Source organism: Sorex araneus, chromosome 6, assembly GCF_027595985.1.
Source record: "Sorex araneus isolate mSorAra2 chromosome 6, mSorAra2.pri, whole genome shotgun sequence".
NCBI classification, from domain to species: Eukaryota; Metazoa; Chordata; class Mammalia; order Eulipotyphla; family Soricidae; genus Sorex; species Sorex araneus.
Window position 1 is genome coordinate 116,813,406 of NC_073307.1, and position 20,855 is coordinate 116,834,260.

Genomic DNA, 20,855 nt, shown 5'->3' on the forward strand with positions numbered 1-20,855 from the left:
TGTGTCCTTTCTTATAAAACCACACACATATGCTTCTCGGAGAACATTGCATTTTTTGAATGCCCCTTTCTCCCTTCCACTTAGCTCATAAGTGCTCACAGGAGAAGAGCTTCCAAGGACTGAATCTCCATTGGTTCTGTCATCTTTATAAAGCACAGATAAGAGTTTGTCACTCTCCTTATGAAACATCTGATAGGGAAGAGTAATCTCCTGGATATAGCTTTAAGGATATTCTCCTGTTCCATCCCAGATAATCCACGATGCTAAGCACCCGTCTATGGCCATGTTGGAGATGGTCAGTGCTGGCACACAAGAGGTGACAGCAACCTCAAACACATATCCCATTTGCTGTGTGTTTAGTAGGTAAGGTAGAGATAGGTCTATCAAGATGGCAACCTTTCCCTTTCTGTTTAAAAGAAGAGATTTATTACATGCACATATTATTCTGAGTAATGTGTTAATATTGAATTGAACAAAATCGATATAGTACTCTATTGATAAACATCACATTGATGTGCATTGCCCAGTTTCAGGATTTAGGCTGCTTAAACTGACTTCACAAGAGTGGGGTCTCCCAGAGAGGGGCAGTGACCTCGGTTTTCTCTTACTTAAGTTTTAAAGAAGCTTTTTAAGAGTGATAGGCCTGCACCATGAAGAGTATTTTAATTTAATTTTCATTTGAATTGCCACTTCAAAGTGCAATCCACTTTATAGAAGGAGGTAGATTTTCATTTTTGTTCTTGTCAGGAGTCGTGGTGTCATCTGAGTTATCAGGTGACACATTTCTCAGATATTCCATGTTGTGAGGGCACCCTTTATAGTGTGGGGTATACATGATCATTGCCAATCCATTTCTTAATTGAATTTTGTGCTATGAATTCTCTATTCATCTTGAATAAGCCAGGGTGTGAAGACAGATGAGCAGCACAATACCTGGCTCATGAGGTAGTGACCAGGCCTCATTGTTCACCTGATGTCACCATCACTGACCTACAGCCATACCCTTCATCACTGACCGACAAGTGAGACTGGGGAGGTCACAGACTTGTAAGGCACAGCTCATATGTACTTTCTTATCACAGTTCACATAGCACCGGGTGCCTGGGTTGTAATACTGCACTTTTATCCTACTCATGTTCTTTAACCTGACCCAACACAGTTAATTTTAGGTTGAAAATAGGTTGAGTTCAAACTCAGGTCAAGAAACAAGGATGAGGATGGAGGAACCCAATCCAGGGTGGGAACTAGCCAGGAATCTGCCACTTCCAATCTGAGATCATAAGGAAACTGCAGAAAGAGGCCATAGAGGTCCCTCTTTGCTCTTTTGACAGTTCTTTTCTGATGGGGTCCTACAATCACCCCCACAGATCATCCTCTGACCACATAGTGATGAATGAATATCATTCATCAGCAAAACATATCTGGGTGGTTAGAACCATAAAAATGGAAGAAAATATCAGTGTCTCAGAGAAGGATAGGTCAGAAGGACAATACGGAGTCTGGTGGGGCAGGTGGACAGTAAAGAGTCTAGAGCTGAAAGAAGCTTTGCAGCCTCTTCTATTTGTTTCCCTGTCTGTAGAGAGCACCTTTGGATCAAGGTCTGACCATTCTTTCAACCGCCTTCATTCTCTTTTCTAGATTGTGACCATATTGGCAAACATGTCTGTCCTGGAGCAGTGTGCCTCTGACATCATTCAGGAGAATGGTATGTCTTTTCAGCATTATGTGTGTGATGTGGGTTGTGTGGCTATTCAGACTGCATTGTGTGAAGGCCTGCATATAGGTCTGTGAATATGAACATGTGCGTGAAGATATCCCAATGTTGTGAGGGCACCCTTTCTAGTTTGGAGTATATGTGATCCTTGCCAGCTCATTTCTTAATTCAGTCTTGTGCTATTCTTTATTCACCCCAGCTAAACCAGGGTTTGAAGACAGGTAAGCAGCATGATACCTGGCTCTTGAGGTAGTAACCAAGTATTATTGTCCACCTGATGTCAGCATCACTGAGTCACTGACCAACAAGTGAGACTGGGGAGGTCACAGACTTGTAAGGTGCATCTCATATGGACTTTCTTATCACAGTTCACATGGCATGAATGTCATTTGCATGAACATGTCTATGTAAATGCTTGATTACCTTTCTGGAACATAAATTTTTATGGGAGAGACAAGGAGCAGAGGAGAGAGATGATCAGCTGGTGATAGGGCCCTGCATAAACTAAAGGATGGAAAGAGGTAAGGAAGACCCAAGGTGGGGTTGTGGTTGGGTAGCAATATCTATCTTATTTGGTGTTATGAAGAGAAGACAGATTTCTCGATGATTCCCCAATGAAAATCGATTCCTCTAAGAGAGTGCCTTTCAACTTTCCCCCACCCCCCAATCTTATTTTGCTAAAGTACCATGAATTACAAAGCTATTCATAGTTGGGTTTTTGACATACAATCTTTCATCACCAATCCAACCACCAGTGTCAACTTCTCTCCAGCGATGTTCCCAGATTCCCTCTCCTGTCCCCCTACCCCAGTGCCAGTCTGCCATCTTGATAGGTACCTTTTAAATCTGGTTATTAAAGTTTGGATCTTGCAATCTCAGTGTTGTTGACTGTGGTTTGGATATTTAACTCTGTCATTGACTTTTAAATCACTCCACCCTATTGGATTTGGCCTTGACAGAAAGCCAAAGTCCCTGAGAAAGGTCAGAATGAGGGAGCTGATGAAGGAACTTCGGGTTCCTCGATCCCTTACCCAGCAGCCTTTCTCTGCCTGCTCCCTCCTACCCAGGGAGGTGAGCCAGCTCCAGTGGAAGTAGGCCAGGTTTGACTGATCCAGTAACTTTTCTTAGCTGCCTCCCCTAGAGGACAGGTTGGCTGGAATGAAGTGAGGGTTTCCTGTGAGTGGGAAAGATGGGAGCAATTGGCAACAGGTTAGAAACCAGAGAGGCTAATGAGGACAAGAAAGCTGGGAACCAGGGCCTGCAGCAGCTGTTGATCTGGTTAGGCCCCTTTCTCCTGGGGTGCCGGATCATTTTGACAAACATGCACAATCTACAGCCCCCACGCGCTTTTACTAGTTGATAGGCAGAGTTTTGTGTAAATTTGCTGTCATTGAGAGAATATTGAAAAGCTTTACTAAGCCAGTGGAGGCTTGGGGACCTTTAAAATTTTTTAAAAAGTAGGGGCTGGAGCAATATCACAGCAGGTAGGGTGTTTATCTTGCACGTGGCCGACCCGGGTTTGAGTCCCAGCATCCCATATGGTCCACAAGGCACTACCAGGAGTAATTCCTGAGTGCAAAGCCAGGAGTAACTCCTGTGCATCGCCGGGTTTGACCCAAAAAGCAAAAAAAAAAAAATTTTTAAGTCTACTCAAAATTTTAAATTCAGGTGATCAGTGGGAGTCTGCAAAATGTTATGGAGCTGAAATAGGAGTATCTGGTATCTCTAGAGAGTTTTATAGTTTTTGAAGTGTGATTGACAGCACACTCAGCCAGTAGGTATGGAGACCTACTATGTGCCTTTCCAGACAGTGAGAACACAGGGGTAGAGAAATGCTTGTCTGTGTCACAGGACCTCACACTTTAGAAGGATACATGACAACTGGACAAAAGTGATACATGAGAAAAAATATACTATAAACTTGTGGTGCTGGGGGAGAATGGCAGGGTCACTGAGGCTGTGGCGACTGGAATCAGACCACCCAGGCTTGATTCTTGGCTTGGATTTTGTTTAGCTTGAAGGACCTCTGTTTCCCCCCTCTACAACGTGGGATCACTAGGAATATCCACAGCATAGGGATGATGTGAAGATTGATGTAAAGCATCTTAGAAATATATTTGTCTGGGATAAGCACTGTGTTGAGTGGACCTGCTCTCATGTCTCAACTGAAGAGATTTTGATGCAGAAATTACAAAGGTGCAGTAGGACTTGAAGGATCAGCACGAGGGAGACATAGCCAGGGGCCCCCTAAAAGACAGTTGGAAGCCTTGATCTGCAGCGGGCAAGGCCTGTTGTTCAGAACGGGCTATGAGATGCGATTCTCATCCCAGCACACAACAGACAAGGAGTCAAGCAACGTTCTAAAGCTCCTGTCCTAGGGCTCATGGAGAAGGGAGAGAGAATCGCTGTAAAACGTTTAACTCAGTGATAATCAGCCTCAGGTTGGCTCACTCCTCACCAGGGAGGGACCCCTGAGAGACAAGCTAAGAGACAAGCTATTAACTTGTCTCAGATGCAGTGTCATCAGAGGTGAAATGGTAACAGAGTGTAACCAGATTACCCGACTGATACCAGCTCTTCAACTATTAATGGAGTGACCCTGATGGTAGCCCTTTGTTTTGGGACCTCAAAGTGAATTAGAACAGTAACTAAGTAACTAGTTCAAGAGGCTCTTGGGAGTTTTAGGGAATTGTGCATTTATGAGCCATTCCCCCTCCCCCCCCCACACAGTAACAGGCATGTGGTAAAATCTTAACAACATTATTAAAAGTAATAATAATAAAAAGGCATGGCCATCCTTCAGATGACTGTTCTAAGTACAGCGACGTGGTCCATGGAATCGGAGACCGCTCCCAGAGCAGTAAGGGATGGAGGGGGTGGCTGGTTCAGCTTCTTCCCTGCAAGTCAACTTCCATCTTAACTTGGGTTGAGACTCTCTGCCATCCTGATAGCCCCCGCTTGAGCCCTGAAGCCATCCATCCAGCTGTGCCCAAGTGGAAGGCACCCCGCTGGGCAGTGCCTACTGTTCCTTTCTTCCTGCTCAGGGGTGCCGCTTATCTTGGGTATGCTGTCTGAGAAGCCAAGGTCTGGAACCCCTGCAGAAGTGGCAGCCTGCGAGCGAGTCCAGCAGAAGGCTGCAGTGACTTTGGCACGACTCAGCCGAGACCCAGAAGTGGCTCGCGAGGCTGTGCGGCTGAGCTGTAAGTGCTGCAGGTGGTGGCAGAAAGGGATCGGGGTGCAGGGCTTGGGAATGGGAGAATCCCTGAATTGTTTTTGTGGCAATAGAGGACTTCAGGCAAAGGCTGGTTGCCTGAGCCTCGCTCTGCTGACACCGGGACATGCGGGGATGGGGGTCCAGGGTGCAGCCCTAGTCTAGTTTGAGACTTGGGTTGAAGAGACATAAGGGAAGAGTTGGGGGAGGTTTAAGTTGATAAAGGCAGTGACTCACGTGTAGACATTCTCTCTATAAGGATCTCAATAATCTTTTTTCCACTTATCTATATCCTTCTTGATTCACTTGTTTTTTTTTTCACTTAGTTGCTCATTAATTTATCCTTTTAAATTTATTTATTTCAGTCCTGGAATGGAAGTCAGTGCTATGGACTGGAGCCATAGCACAGCGGGTAGGGCATTTGCCTTGCATGCGGCAGACCCGGGTTTGATTCCTCCATCCCTCTCAGAGAGCCCAGCAAGCTACTGAGAGTATCCCGCCTGCACGGCAGAGCCTGGCAAGCTACCTGTGGCATATTCAATATGCAAAAACAAAAGGAACAACAAGTCTCACAATGGAGACGTTACTGATGCCCACTTGAGCAAATCAATGAACAATGGGATGACAGTGCTGTTATTATTTTTAACTTATTTACTCATTACTTAATTGCTTATTTATTGGGGATTTTTTTGTATTTGCTTGATTCAAGTGTATTGGTTTAATTCAGAGGAACAGAATATGGGGTAGACCCAACACCTGAAAAAAGATTTTGACAGGATTCTGAGCTAGGTTTACTGACCTCACAGCTACGGTAAAAATGGCTGTGAATGAGAACTACACAGAGGATGAGCAACCTTAGGAATTCTTCTTTTTGAAAGCTTATTTTCATTTTAAAAAGTTTTAGACAAAATTTTATTCTTAAATGTATAACAGTTTCCAAAACAGAGGCTAGAGCGGGAACCTAGATGCTCAAGTAGAATCAATGATCACCAGGACCTTAGGCACAAGGCATCACTTACTGTTGACCAGGTTTCTTAATTCCACCAGTGATCTTTTTATTTCCTATAGTTTCTTCAGCTTCCCCATCACATTCTGCTTCAATGCTTTATCTTGTCTATCTCCTTGGCCTGTTTCTGTTTTATTAATTTATTTTTAATTTAATTTTTTAATTGAATCACCATGAGATACAGTTACAAAGCTTTTATTTTTGAGTTTCAGTCATACAATGATCGAACACACATCCCTCCACTAGTGCACACTTTCCACCACCAATGTCCTCGGTATCCCCCCCCCACATCTCCCCCTGCCTCTATGGCAGAAAATTTCCCTCACACTCTCTCTCTACTTTTGGACACCATGGTTTGCAATACAGTTACTGGAAAGCCATCATGTATGGTCCTTTGTTTACTTTCACTACACATCTCCCTTCCTGAGCAATCCCTCCAACCATCATTGACTTAGTGATCCTTTCTCTGTCCCAGTTGCCTTCTCCCCCAGCTCATGAGGCAGAATTCCAATTGTGGAGCAGTCTTCCTAGTCCTGGTCTCTACTATCCTTGGGTTTAGTCTCATGTTATGTTATTTTATATTCTACAAATGAGAACAGTTCTTCTATGTTTCCCTCTCTTTCTGACTCATTTCACTTAACCATGATACTCTTCATGTCTATCCATTTATAAGCAAATTTCATGACTTCATCTTTTCTAACAGCTGCATAGTATTCCATTGTGTAGACGTACCAAAGTTTCTTTAACCAGTCATCTGTATTTGGGCACTCAGGTGGTTTCCAGATTCCAGCTATTGTGAACAGTCCCTTAGCCTATTTCTTGGGCTGCTTCAGGGACTTCTTGCTACCTTTGTGGCTCCTGCTATCCCTTGCCCAGACTTTGTCACAAGAAGCAGAGCTTCCTCCCTCCTTCCCTTCCTCCCTCTCTCCCTTCCTTCTTTCTTTCCTTCTTTCTCCCCTCCCTTCCTCCCTCCCTCTCTCCCTTCTTTCTATTCTTCTTCCCTCCCTCCCTTTTCTCCCTCCCTCCCTCCCTCCCTCCCTCCCTCTCTCTCTCTCTTTCTTTCTTTCTTTCTTTCTTTCTTTCTTTCTTTCTTTCTTTCTTTCTTTCTTTCTTTCTTTCTTTCTTTCTTTCTTTCTTTCTTTCTTTCTTTCTTTCTTTTATCTTCCTTCTCTCTTCTTTCTTCCTTCCTTTGTCAATTTTCAATGAGAAGCATACAAATTTAACTTACCTTTCTTAAAGTCTAAGAAACAAGAACCTAATAGTAGGAGACTATACAGTCTGTAATTTCCAGTAATTTCAACCACTATGTATATTCTGATCAAAATATACAACTGGGGAAAAGTAGTATTTGGAGGTTCCACTGTAAAGATAGCACTGTAGCACTGTCATCCCATTGTTCATCGATTTGCTCGAGCAGGCACCACTAACGTCTCCACTGTGAGACTTGTTACTGTTTTTGGCATATCGAATGTGCCACGGGTAACTTGCCAGGCTCTGCCATGCACTGTAAAGATATAAACATTAAATAGCTCTTCCTTGTAAAATCCAAAGTCCCTACAAAGGACATTCTCAAAGAGCTCTGTATATCATCCATTGGAGTTTTAACTAAATCCAGTCCTGACCAGTCTTTTGGTTTTGATGCTCCATCTCTTCTTAACCCTGACCAGGGTCTGTTCACATTTGAGGGAGTGAATATGTCCACCACAGTGCCCCCAGGGTTGGCCCAACCCTTCCTGAGTTGATTGGCATACCATCCATCGAAGGGCTGTGTGCCAGCTGGGGGTAAGTGCCCCTGGGTTAGGCCTCGCTCCTCCTATTCTGGTCTCAGTATTGAGGTGCTTCTTGTGTCTTGCGCAGGTATGTCCCGTCTCATTGAGCTCTGTCGGTCACCCTCGGAGAGGAACAGCAGTGACGCAGTACTAGTAGCCTGCCTGGTGAGTTCTCAGTCTCCCCCAGATTTCCCCTTGGACTAGGAGAAGACAGGCAGAAGGGAGGTCAGGAAAGAGGACTATGATGTGGTGGTCTTGAGTAAGTTCTTTGATGAGCTTTAAAGTAACCATTGGGAGATAACTTGACTGGGGTGTAGTTCACGCTCTGTGTGCAGGAACCCTAGGTTCAATACCAGATATTGTGCAGATACCTGAGCACTGCCGGGTGCAACCTCTGAGCACCAAATCAGGAGTAGTACCAGAGCAGTGTGGCATGAGAATAAAAGAGAAAATAAGTAAAAAGGCAATGAATGATATTTGTTTTACTCTATAAAATTGTGGAGAAAATGATATGAAAATTAAAGAAGGGAGAGTGGAGTCCTCTCCTCCACCATAAATTTTTAGTCACCATGAATTTTGAGGTTCTGAGAACCTTAACAGAAGCCAAACACCCGGATGTCAGTAGAGTCAGTAATTACATGGCTGCAGCACATGGAAACGAGGGGTTGGCTGTCTCCTGACTGTTCCAAAGTGCACAGGTGGGAAAAACTTCCTTCCTGCCTGGAAGAACGCCTTCCCCTTTCACCGATTAGTGCTCTTCCCACTCTGTAGAGCCCTCAATCTTTGTGAACTAGGACTGGAAACAATGGGACAAGACAGAGTGTCTTTCTCTGAAGCCCCCAGGATCTTCACCCTAAAGCAAGCAAATACATTCTGGAGGTCATCCTGGAGGTTTCCTTGATAGAAAAAGCCCATCACGGAAGACTCAACAGTCCCCAGTTGAGTCCACAAACATGCTTATGTCTCTCACTCATCCAGGCTTAGGCTTCAAAAACCCAAAGCAGAGAAGCTTCCGATTGGAAGCGTAGAAGAACAGGAAGACATTATACAAATAAGCAAGCTAGTTAAGTTACAGACGGTCATGTCAAAACCTGAATTGGTTCTCAAAGCACTTGAGAAAGAAATAATGACTCTAGAGATCTTTCATGCTGCTGTGTCCTAGTGCCCCTTCCTAGTCCATCATTTTAAATGATTTCCTGTCTTTCCTGAGAGTGCCTAATGGACATTGGACAGTGATACAAATAGTAGGATATTATTGTTAGATAAACCTATCTTGGTTTGGTTTTTAATGAGCTGTGTGACATTGGGTTGGTCTCTAAGAGTTTTATAAATTTTATTCAGTAAATATTTACTGAGTCATCCCATGTGCCATGAACTCTTATAGGATCTGGAAATCTCTATGGAAAAAAAAACACATAAAAGACACACACACACACAAAAAACACTGCTCTTGTTTGGTTTTGTTCTTCTACCCTCAGAACAAACAATGTTTTTTGTTTGTTTTTTAGAGATCTAGTGAAGCTTAAGAACATCTCAGAAAATGTTTTAGTGCATAAAATACATAAATGAAAAAGGAGACAAATGAAATTGGGAACTATTTATATATAATACACAATCTATGTACTTTAACATGTTAAATAATATAGAGCAGTGGGTCTAAATAATTGCTATAACGTTGATCATAAATAACATTTAAAAGTCTCTTCAGCAACTATAACGGGATATGAATGTCTTGGTTTATATTAGGTAACAGGAATTTCTGAGATTTTATGCTATGTTGATATATTCTCAACAGAAGGAAATGCTGTTTCAGTTAGAGAAGAAGTTCCCACAATTACTTGGATTATCTCCCATTTTTGAGGGGGAAAAAACCTGCATCTTTCCCCATTACCCTGGAAATCTAAAAAACCTTTCTAAATGATTAAAGAGAAAATTCTCCCTTTTGCTCCCAATGTTGCTACCTACCCCTTTGCTTCAGTACCACCAGGGGCATAACTCACTTTGAGAAACACTGAGTTCAGTGTTAGTGAATAGAAGGGCGTCTTTTTTTTCACATTTATAGACCCTATTCATTTTTATCAGATCGAAGGAGTAGGAAGGAGAGAGTTAATATCAGGTCAACACATCATTAGACCAACTTAGACAATGGCCCAACTACCATTATTTCCAAAATCCAAATAGCCAACAATTGCCTGTTGCTAAATAGATCCTGAGGGAAGGTAGGGAAATTACATTCAGGTACAAGAGCTTGTTCCCATGACTTTTACTTTCTATTTTTGCTTATTTGAAGGAGAGGATTCAGAAGGGTTTAGCCACTTTCTTCAGTAACTTGAAGGACTTTCCAGTGGGAAAGGGACTCCAATGCTCGTGGTTAAGCAGAAGAGAGCCCTCCAATCCACTATCATATGACTGATGAACTATTTTTCCGAGTGGCAGCTAATGACCACGCCTCTTCCATACTCAGCCTTTCCAATGGCTCCCCACTACCTACGGCTGCTGCCACATGCTCAGTCCTCCTCTGCCTCTGATTAACCGTGGGATGTGAAATCCTGCCTGGCTCCAGCCCTCACTCTGCTTGTGAGACTCCAGAGCCCTCGGAGTCACCCTAATGCTGAGTGTTGATTTTTGTCCCAAGCAGACACCATCTCTGACTGCGCTTCCTCCAGGTGCAGGTCCAAATCCCTCTTCTTGATGAAGTTTCCCAAGATTGCTAAGGGTCTATTGGAGAGGGCATTCACAGTATGTATTTGGTTGTCAGCTTTGATTTTGTTTTCCCAGCAGTAGGCAGTTTGTACTACCCAGTGTTCCTGGTGTCGTAGGGGTAGGCTCTTGAAATGCCAGGAGTTTCCCAAAGTGGGAAGTGGAAAGATACTGCCCTGAAGCTGAGTCTTGACTTTTGACCAGATTATTTGGTTCCAGCAATGTTTTGTGTCCTCTAACCTTGGTCTTGCTATTTTGGCACTATCTCCTGAAACATCTGTATAGCCTTTCTGCATGTTTTGTATCTTCACAGAACCTTGGGTCTGATTGATTGCCTCTTGCCTGAGGGACCCCACCCTGTTCCCATGTTAGTGGGTTTTTGTGTTTTGACTCTGAGAAGGGGCAATAACATTTGAGTACAGTGCAACAGTTGAGTGGCTGGTAAGATAGAGGCCACATGGAGCATAGGGGGCTAGGTTGTCATTTTCATCAGATTGTCTCCCATGTCTTGGACTCTTTGATTTGCACACAATATTTTCTAGCACCTTGGAACTAGAAGGTACTTCTTGTATCTGTACAGAGGACCTTGGAGTTGGATAGCGCTGTGATGTTGGAAAATTTCCCCTCTCTAAGCGTTCATCATCATCATCATCATCATCATCCCACTGATCATCAAATTTTTCGAGCAGTCTCAGTAACGTCTCCATTCGTCCTAGCCCTAAGATTTTAGAAGCCTCTCTTTACTCCTCCTTCCCAACGATGCCACATTGGAGGCTCTTTCAGGCTCAGGGGAATGAGACCCAGCATTGTTACTGGTTTTGGCATATGAGTACACCATGGGGAGTTTGCGAGGCTCTCCCACGTGGGCAGGAAACTCTTGTAGCTTGCCAGGTACTCCCAGAGGGAGAAGTAGGCTGTAAAAGGTCACTTCCAGGAGTTTGGTTTTAAGTCTCTGGATATTGGTTGTGGTGGGATTACACTGTGCCGGGGATTGTCCCTGGGTGTGACCGCCTAGCTACTGGAAAATGGGAAATCTGGGCAGAAGAGGCCCAGTCCCGATCCCAGTGGCCTTGGAGGTCTCAGCCCCGGGTCCCACACACCTGGGTTCCTCTGCCGGAACCTTCATCCAAATGTGTGGAGAGGGGCCTTGGGCATGGCTGTGACTAGGCTCCAGAGGTCTTCGGCCAAGGGAGCTCTGCTTGGTGCAGGGACGGAAGCTGGAGCCTAGCCCTCTCCGAGGGGCCCCAGGGAAGACAGCCAAGCGTGCAGGCAAGAGACTCTCTAAGCATTAATCTCCTTATTTATAAATCAGAAATCATGGTACCCAGTAGCATCATGTAGGAAGTAGATTAATACTAGACACATTGAACATATAGTATAGATAGTATAGTATATATTTAATGCATAGTGTAGATATAGCTTCTTCTACCAATCTACATAGCCCTCCCTCTTGTTTTCTGCTGTGTACATGCTCAGAAAGAAGAAACAAGAAAGGATTCTTTAAGCACTTTATGTGCAATGCCTCAACTAACTGGCAGAGAGGTCTAGGAAGGTAATAGCCCATATTTACAGTTTCAAGTCCCTCTAGATGCAGAAATCAATTCTAAAACATTCAGTTTTCTCCCCCACAAATATTGCACTCCAACTCCTGTCCTGACTCGTGTTAATACAGAAAAATATGTGTCTGTCTCTGAGGAACTAAGACTCTAGGCTATGAAACAATATAACTGAAAGCCAGTTGTATTTATGCACTATAAGGTTAAGGTTAGTCCAGGCCAATAGGAGCACAGTGGAGGGAGGGAAACGTCTCTGCTTCAAAGTAATCAGGGATGGCTTCACAGAGGAAGTGGTAGCAGATCAGGTTTTATAGGATAAATACAACTGCTGACTACAAAAGGATAGGGAGAGGCTTTGTGGCATAGGAAAACATGAGCAAGGATTCATGAAAATAAAACAGGATCATTTACTTAGGGAAGTATGAGAAGTTTAGTGTGGGGGGAGGCTGGTGGTGATTTCATTCTAAATCCACCTGTCTTTCCTGTGGACCCCATCTAAGAAAAATTTCCATCTCTATCAACTCTCTGGCTTTCCTTTTTTCCCTTCTTCCCATTTCACTTTGCTCATAATCTGTCTAACTTTCTAATCTTTCTAATTATTTGTGAACATAATTAGTTGTTGTTATTCTAAAATTATTTATTAAAGAGATGTGGAAACACAAATAGAATTCTGTTGATGCTTTAAGAGTTCCAGAATCCAGGACAAAAAGAATCTTGAACTTAAATATGTAATTAAGTTAACATTACATGAGTTAAAGTTAAGTGAAAAGGCAGGTCTTTAAAATCACCAAGTTGATTAGTCATTAATTAATATAACTGATTCACCAAGGAACCCAGATTGTTATTAAGCACATAAACAGCTTTCTAACAGCAGTCAGCATTGTGACAAAGATGCAACTGAAACCTGGTGGCACCAAGGCAAGTTCTTGGTGGTGAGCTGGTGACCAAAAGAACCAGAACATGAAGGTGTCAGGTGATCAAGGTGATGGTGAGTTCACCCTGACCTTTCAGTGAGCCACTTCCTGGTATACACACCTCAGTGCAGTTGAAGGAAACAGCGTCAAGAAGGGCTGTTACTACTCTTGAGAAGGGCCAGGTCTGACTTGTGTTACCTTTGTGTTCCCTATAGGCTGCTCTGCGGAGGTTGGCTGGGGTGTGCCCTGAAGGCCTCCAGGACTCCGACTTCCAGCAGCTGGTCCAACCTCGACTTGTGGACTCCTTCTTACTCTGCAGCAACATGGAAGAGAGTTTTGTGTAGCAAGTGTGGGACAGGAAAGGCCTCTGGCTCAGTTCCCCCTCTGAGTCCGCACCTGTGAACACACCTGAGGAGTTACTTCCCCTCGCCTCTTATTTATACTTAATTTATTTTTACATGAAATGGAGAGCAGACTAAATATTTTAGCCATATCATCAGGCATTCTGGCTCTTGTGAGTCTTTTTTTTTTACTTTTTCTTTTTGACTTCTGTAACTTTTCAGTTACAGATGTTGAAATGCATAATAACTAATATGACAGATTGTCATGGGTGCTTTCCCTCCCTCTTGCTTCATCTACTCTTACTATGCAACGTCCTTTATTATTTTTTACTTTGGAGCCAGGGCATTTTAATTGCCCAGCAATTTTTTTTAAATGTTGGGTTTGCTCTTTCTAAAAACTTTTAAATAAATTTCATAGTTGGAAAGAACATTTTATTCTTTAATAAATGGAATAATGCAAAACATGTTTTAGGTTTTTCTGATTAAATTATGTTTTATAATAACATCTTTCTTTCCAAGATTTCTTGCCACAAAACTCCTTTCAGCTATTAGAATCACATAGATAGATGTATTGTTTTCATAGGTGCATAAAGAGGTCAAGTTCTGATGATTAAGTGAAAATTGACAGTGCATTCAAGGAATATATTTAAAGTCTTCAGAAACAGTTTCTCTTAGAATGTTCTGCTTATGTATAACCTGGTGAATTGATTCTTCAGATGAGATTATGGTGACTATCTCTCCTACAGTATATTGAAAGTAGTTGTATACAGTAGTTGATTTATGCCAACTGACAAGGGACAAGTAGGAGAATTTCTTCTCAAATATACATTCTGTAACCTCTTGTAGGTAGAATAAAATTTGAACTGGAGAGGTATCAGAGGTTATAAGATGATATAAATAAAACGTTTTTTCAGGAAGCTGTTTTACCAATACCATTGCCTGTAAGTAGTATATATATACTTCTACAACATTTCATTTCATAAAGAAACATTATTGAGCTCCATTTAGTAGTCTAGCAGTTAGTCTAATGAATCAGGTTTTGGGATAAGAGCACTGTAGCACTGTCATCCTGTTCTTCATCGATTTGCTCGAGCAGGCACCAGTAACGTCTCCATTGTGAAACTTGTTGTTACTGTTTTTGGCATATCAAATACGCCACAGGTAGCTTGCCAGGCTCTGCCGTGAGGGCAGGATACTCTCAGTAGCTTCCTGGGCTCTTCCCAGAGGGGCGGAGGAATCAAACCTGGGTTGGGCCACGTGCAAGGCAAACGTCTTACCCTCTGTGCTGTCACTCTAGTCCAGTCCCATACTTGATACAGTCAAATATTAATGGACTATCTTGAAAGTAAAATTAAAGAAATAAAGAAATGTTAATCAAAATAAATGATATAAATATCATTGAAATATTTTATATCATTTAAATTAACAATAAATCTTAAGAAATGGTCAGGACATATCTGCCTCCTTTACAAAGTCTACTTCTAATGAATCTCTAATAATACCTAACTATTTGCAGGCTTTGTTTTTCCTGGACTTCTAAGAATTCACTTTTGTGAAACAGAGGAAACAAGCTTTGTTCTTCTTTTTTTTAATTTTATCTTTTATTTATTTTTGCTTTTTGGGTCACACATGGCAATACACAGGGGTTACTCCTGGCTCTGCACTCAGGAATTACTCCTGGCGATGCTCAGGGGACCATATGGGATGCTGGGATTCGAACCCAAATTGGCCGCATGCAAGGCAAACGCCCTACCTGCTGTGCTATCGCTCCAGCCCCCTGTTCTTTTTTTTTTTTTTCAAAGGAAAACTGAAGTTCCTGAAAATTCTCTCGGTTCCTCCTGACCCACCATCTATAGGCCCCTTCCTTGTGCTGTACCTCAGAGACTGGATCTGAAACCCTGGTTTCTGTCTTTCTCATAAATTTGACCAAAATAAGATTACAGTGTGAGAGGAGGGAGGCCGCAGAAGTCATTCTCCTGGTCTTCCTCCTACGCTCCCATCCCTAGCCCAGCCTGTGGCTCTCAGTGTGAAGGCAGCCCTGCCCTGCTCTGCCCCTCCCAGAGCCCTGCTTCAGGCACTTCACCACCTCTTCTCCATCTAACATCAGAAAATGGCCAGTGTAAGTGTAAAATATAAACGATCTAAGTTATACTGAAAATTATATAAAAAGTCACTTTCTGGTAAAAGAATATTCTCTTAGGCAGAGACCACCACTTCTTGAAGTTACATCTATTTTGTCTATAAGTCACATGACGCTTTTTGTGGAAAAAATAGTTTATAAGTGTTATAGACCTAAGCTGCAAAAGATGAAGACCATGATTGTAATATAATATTTGGAGCCAAGAGAATGGCTAATGGATGAAGGAACAGGTGACTGATATACAACTTCCAGCTGATTATAATATGCCTGCATAACAAAAATCATTTGGGATAAGAATCTTGGGTATATTTTCCTATAATAACCCAGTAAGTTGCCACCAGATTATTAAATCAGTTGTTTAAGGAGACCATTTTGTAATTGGTTCTAACTGCTTAACTTAGGGATTCACTAGAGCCCATGCTCTGAAGTTCTGTGCAGGAGAGAAAGATTGTGTCTGGGACATCATACCTAACATGATGATGAAGAAAACAATGATCATAATGATAGCAAAGACTTGCAAAGTTTTGCCATGTGCCAAGTTATTTATATTATCTTTTATTTTAATCTATGAGTGTGTAGTATCATTTATTCTGCATTGTAACAAATGAGAAAACTAGTTTTTTATATGAGGCAGTAGATCTATTGAGTAATTGTTAGATCCTAGATTGAAGCCAATATCTTCTGGGAATTAATATAAAGATTCAGGTTTTAAGAATAATTTTTATGTATCTCACTGAATTTTTCAGATTGCACAAATATTGGCATATTTTATAATATAATTTTAGCAAGAAACCTTTGTTAGTATCACAACTGATCCTCTAAAAAAACATCTTTCAGCATTGGGAAACTATCACCTTGAAAGTTCAATTTATCATTGGCAACGAACACTGTCACCTCTTTTCCTTGATATGAGAAACTCTCTTTGTTCATTTTAGAGAAAATGTCTGCTAAGTCTCAGACTCAATTACCAGTTTTCTATCAATTATTTTCTCAAGGAGATATAGTGTCCTATGGGGAAAGCAACTAGTTCTCTTTTTGACCCAAGTAATCACACAAGTGTCTTGATACTAACATACATTCAATTTTGAATATAGGAAAAGTGCCTTAAGTATAATTCTATTTTTATCACTCCAATATAAAAAATCTTACAAAAGTGTAAATATTTCATAAAATTAATATTTCTCAGTGTATCAAGAATATACCTAAGTGAAATTGGTATACTTTTACATGTCCCAGCCTCTGATCAACAAACTTATGGGTACTATTTAAATACCCAGATAAATATAACAATGTAAGTCTTTACTATGCTTTTTGCAAACAGATTGAGTGAAACAATAGTGTTACTAAAGTTCACTGTTGTGGCAGAGAGGATACCTGATGGGAGCTCATTGGATTCAGCTGTGTCAGAGACATGGAACATGGGTGGGTGGGCAGCAGGACAGAAATACCTGGACCTTTATCCTCCCTCCAGTCTTCATCTCCTGTTGGTGTTTCCCATTGACTAAGTACTGCAGCTCTGAGAGGTACAGATAGATCAAATCCTCAGGGACCAGCATCCTGGAGGGAGATCAAGGTAGACCAGAATAAGCATGTAAATGAGTTAGATTAGGATACGAACACTGAGAATAATCAGCACAAGAAGATAAGTCTGCATATTTTATTTCTCATTCTTCAGGAATGCCATATGGAAAGGCATCTTGTATTTTTGGCATATGGATGGAGTATAGAAAGTGTTCCTCGTATTACTTGGAATATAGCAACGCCATTGATTAGGGCATTAGGTATTATTTTAGAGAAGAGAAACAGGAGAGGATAATTGCAAGGTGATGAGAATATACTTTTGTTTAAACCTGTAGAGCATACAATAGTAAGAGTGAAACATAATGTTGGCCATGGGCTTTGGGTCATTATGATGCACCAGTGTAGTCTCATTAATTATATCAAATGTGTCATTCCAGTGAAGGATAGTGATTATGAGGGATGAATGCACGTGTGACACAGGGGTATAATGTAAATCTCTGTAGAATCCCCCTCAATTTCTCTGTAACCTTAAATTGCACTAAAAAATAGAGTTCTAATACAAGTAAGTTACAAGAGTTGAAAGAATGTTCTTAGACTGTAAGAAACTAGTCAAGGGTTTGAACCTAGTCAAACCTCTCCCATTGTATGATTCTCAGCAAGAACATTCTGCCCTTAGGGTGCCTATAGCTCTCACATCTTTCTCTGCTTATATGAAATCAGAATAATTACTCTCCCTTAACAACATCTTTTTTGTGTGCAATACCCACAAATTCATAGAAATGGAGAGAAAGTATTGCACAAAAAGGAAATTTAATTAACCAAGGAAAGGAGGGAGAAAGTTGCATACAGAATGGAAAACTTGGGTAAAAATTTTGAAACATTTCCTCTTTCCAATAATCTTATTTAAGAAGGAATTTGGGGAGAAAGAAAATACAAAAAAGAATAAAGTAAGGCATAAAACTTGGATGGAGTTTACAGTCAGAACCTCTAAAAGTGAAAAAAAAACATCATTACCATCTCTCTGTAGAAGGTGAGGCAGATAGGGTGAAATCTTTAGACCCCACCAATTCTACATCAGCCTGAGAGAAATAATACATGCCTAATCATATTTGTGGACCCATCATGGGTTTCCAGGTCTGCACTATACAGGCTATCACAGATGCTGGGGTCTACAGAATTCACTCTGGGACTCAGAACAATGAAAATATGAAGATTTTTCTTGGCTCAGTGTTTTCTTTTGAAGTTTCCACCCTAGAGCTAATGATGGTTCTCTGTTTATTAAGTGCCTTATCTATGCAGTCCAGAAGAGCCTGGCAAGCTCCCTGTGTCATATTCGATATCCCAAATACAATAACAATAACAGGTCTCATTTCCCTGACTCTGAAAGAGCCTCCAATCATTGGGAAAGATGAGTAAGGAGAGGCTGCTAAAATCTCAGGGCTGGGATGAATGGAGACATTACTGGCGCCTGCTCGAGTAAATCGATGAACAACGGGATGACAGTGGTACAGTGATAAATGCAGTCATTTTACCAGGTATCATCTCTCATAGTCTTTGCATTTGTAAGCTAGCTGTTACTGTTGATATTACTGTTTATACTCTTCATGCTAGGGGAAAATAATTGGAGATGTTAAGTAACATCAAGCATTAGGTGGAAGGCTTGAAGGGGTTTAGTAATGTTACCTACCCAGAGTCTCCTGCTTCTGCACCTGGCTGTCTTCACTGGGGGCCCCTCAGAGGGGAGCGGGTTGAGTTTCCTCCCCCGCCCCTAGCAGAGCCCTGGCAGCCGAAGACCTCCGGAACCCAGCCACAGCCATGCTCAAGCCCATTCCCCACACACTCAGATGAGCCTCATGCATGAAGGAACCAGCAGAGGAACCCAGGTGTGTGGGACGCAGGGCTGAGATCTCCAATGCTGCTCGGATCGGGACTAAACCTCCTTCACCCAGATCCCTCATTTTCCAGTAGCTAGGCAGTCACACCCACAAACTGCTCCCAGCGCAGTGTAATCCCATCAAAGGCCAAAATCCAGAGACTATCAAACAAAGCTCCCGGAAGACCTCTTGTTGTCTAGTTCTCCCTCTCAGAGAACCCGGCAAGTATCCCGCCAGCACAGCAGAGCCTGGCAAGCTCCTCGTGGCATATTTGATGTGCCAAAAACAGTAACAATGATGGGTCTTATTTACCTGACCCTGAAAGGGCCTCTAATGTGGCATTGTTAGGAAGAATGAGTAGAGAAAGGCTGCTAAAATTTCAGGGTTAGGACGAATGGAGATGTTACTAGTGCCCACTTGAGCAAATTGATGAACAAAGGGATGACAGTGATACAGTGATACCTACCCAAATAGATAATGTGGATTGAGCACATTAACCACACATATCAGGCTTCCGGGGATAGTTTGGAATTAAGTGGAATTTATTATCTTCAGACACTTCCAAGAAGGTATCTGGACTTTTGTGGACTCTTCCAGCAACCATATCTCAAGATTTTATTCATGTCGAGGAAAGTAAAGTAATGTTGAGTAAGGGCTAATATTACTGTCATTTTAGTCTGGAGGGTGGTAGTAGTAGCTATTGCTAAGTCAATCCCTAAAAACATAAACATTGTGGTTAAAATAAGTAAGATAAACAAACAAATAAATAAGCAATATGCTTATCTGGACTTGAGTCCTGGTGCTGTAACTTACTACATGATCTTGGCTGAGGTATGTAACTTTTCTATGCCCCAGTTTTCTTACTTGTAAGATGGGATAATGCTATCGCCTTAATCATGGAGTTACTGTATCACTGTGTCATTGTCATCCCATTGTTCATCGATTTGCTCAAGCAGGCGCCAGTAAACGTCTCCATTCATCCAGCCCTGAAATTTTAGCACCTCTCTTTATTTGTCCTTCCCAACGGTGCTGCATGGGAGCCTCTTTCAGGATCAAAGGAATAAAACCCATCATTATTACTGTTTTTGGCATATCAAATATGCCACGGGGAACTTGCCAGGCTCTGCCCTGTGGGCAGGATACTCTTGGTAGCTTGCCGGGTTCTCTGAGAGGGAGAACTAGACAACAAGATGTCTTCCAGGAGCTTTGTTTTATAGTCTCTGGGTTTTGGCCTTTGATGGGATTACACTGCACTGGGGGAAGTTTGTGGGTGTGACTGCCTAGCTACTGGAAAATGGGGGATCTGGGCGGAAGAGGCCCAGTCCTGATTCGAGCAGGCTTAGAGATCTCAGCCCCGGTTCTCACACATCTGGGTTCCTCTGTTGGTTCCTTCATGCATGAGGCTCATCTGAGTGTGTGGAGAGGGGCCTTGAGCATAGCTGTGGCTGGGTTCCAGAGGTCTTTGGCTGCCAGGGCTCTGCTTGGGGCAGGGAGGGAAACTCAACCCGCTCCCCTTTGAGGGGCCCCAGTGAAGACAGCCAGGTGTGGGGGCAGGAGACTCTGCATCGCTCTCTTCTGGGAGCTTTGTTTTATAGTCTCTGGATCTTGGCCATTGATGGGATTACACATAGAGTTACTATGAGAGTTAAATGTGTTAACACACAGATGAATTTTAGACTAATGCTTATTGACAAATGATCAATAAATACGGATACAGCATTTTACCAGTTTGTTTGGTCCTTGAAAGTGCCTCAAGGGTAGACTCATGGAGAGTTAGAAACAAAGAAATTCATCCTGTAAGGGAAGTAAAATCCTTTCAGTTCTATTTCTGCATTCTACACATAGGAGTCAAGAAACTTGCTTAAACTTTTTGCCACATATAAAAGTAATGGAATAGGGGCTGGAGTGATAGCACAGAGGGTAGGGTGTTTGCCTTGCATGTGGCCAACCCGGGTTCAATTCCTAGCATCCTCTATGGTCCCCTGAGCACTGCCAGAAGTAATTCCTGAGTGCAGAGCCAAAAGTAACCCCTGTACATTGCTGGGTATGACTCCAAAAAGAAAAAAAAAAGTAATGGAATAAATAGGACTTTAATCCAAGAAATAATTG

General features: G+C 42.2%; 1 protein-coding gene across 6 annotated transcripts in view; it reads left to right on the plus strand.

Moving 5' to 3' along the window:
• The window catches only part of INSC (INSC spindle orientation adaptor protein), a 136,993-nt gene extending 122,540 nt beyond the window's left edge, over nucleotides 1-14,453 (plus strand). For 3 of the 6 annotated variants that reach the window (XM_055143404.1, XM_055143408.1, XM_055143407.1), the window contains 4 exons: nucleotides 1,639-1,705; nucleotides 4,759-4,914; nucleotides 7,789-7,865; nucleotides 13,086-14,453. In XM_055143404.1, coding sequence (XP_054999379.1) covers nucleotides 1,639-1,705; nucleotides 4,759-4,914; nucleotides 7,789-7,865; nucleotides 13,086-13,214 — 429 coding nt within the window. In that variant the 3' untranslated portion in view covers nucleotides 13,215-14,453. The remainder of the gene's footprint in view (nucleotides 1-1,638; nucleotides 1,706-4,758; nucleotides 4,915-7,788; nucleotides 7,866-13,085) is intronic. The other 3 variants (XM_055143406.1, XM_004613575.2, XM_055143405.1) reach the window with 1 other exon arrangement.
• Nucleotides 14,454-20,855: the final 6,402 nt, after the last annotated feature.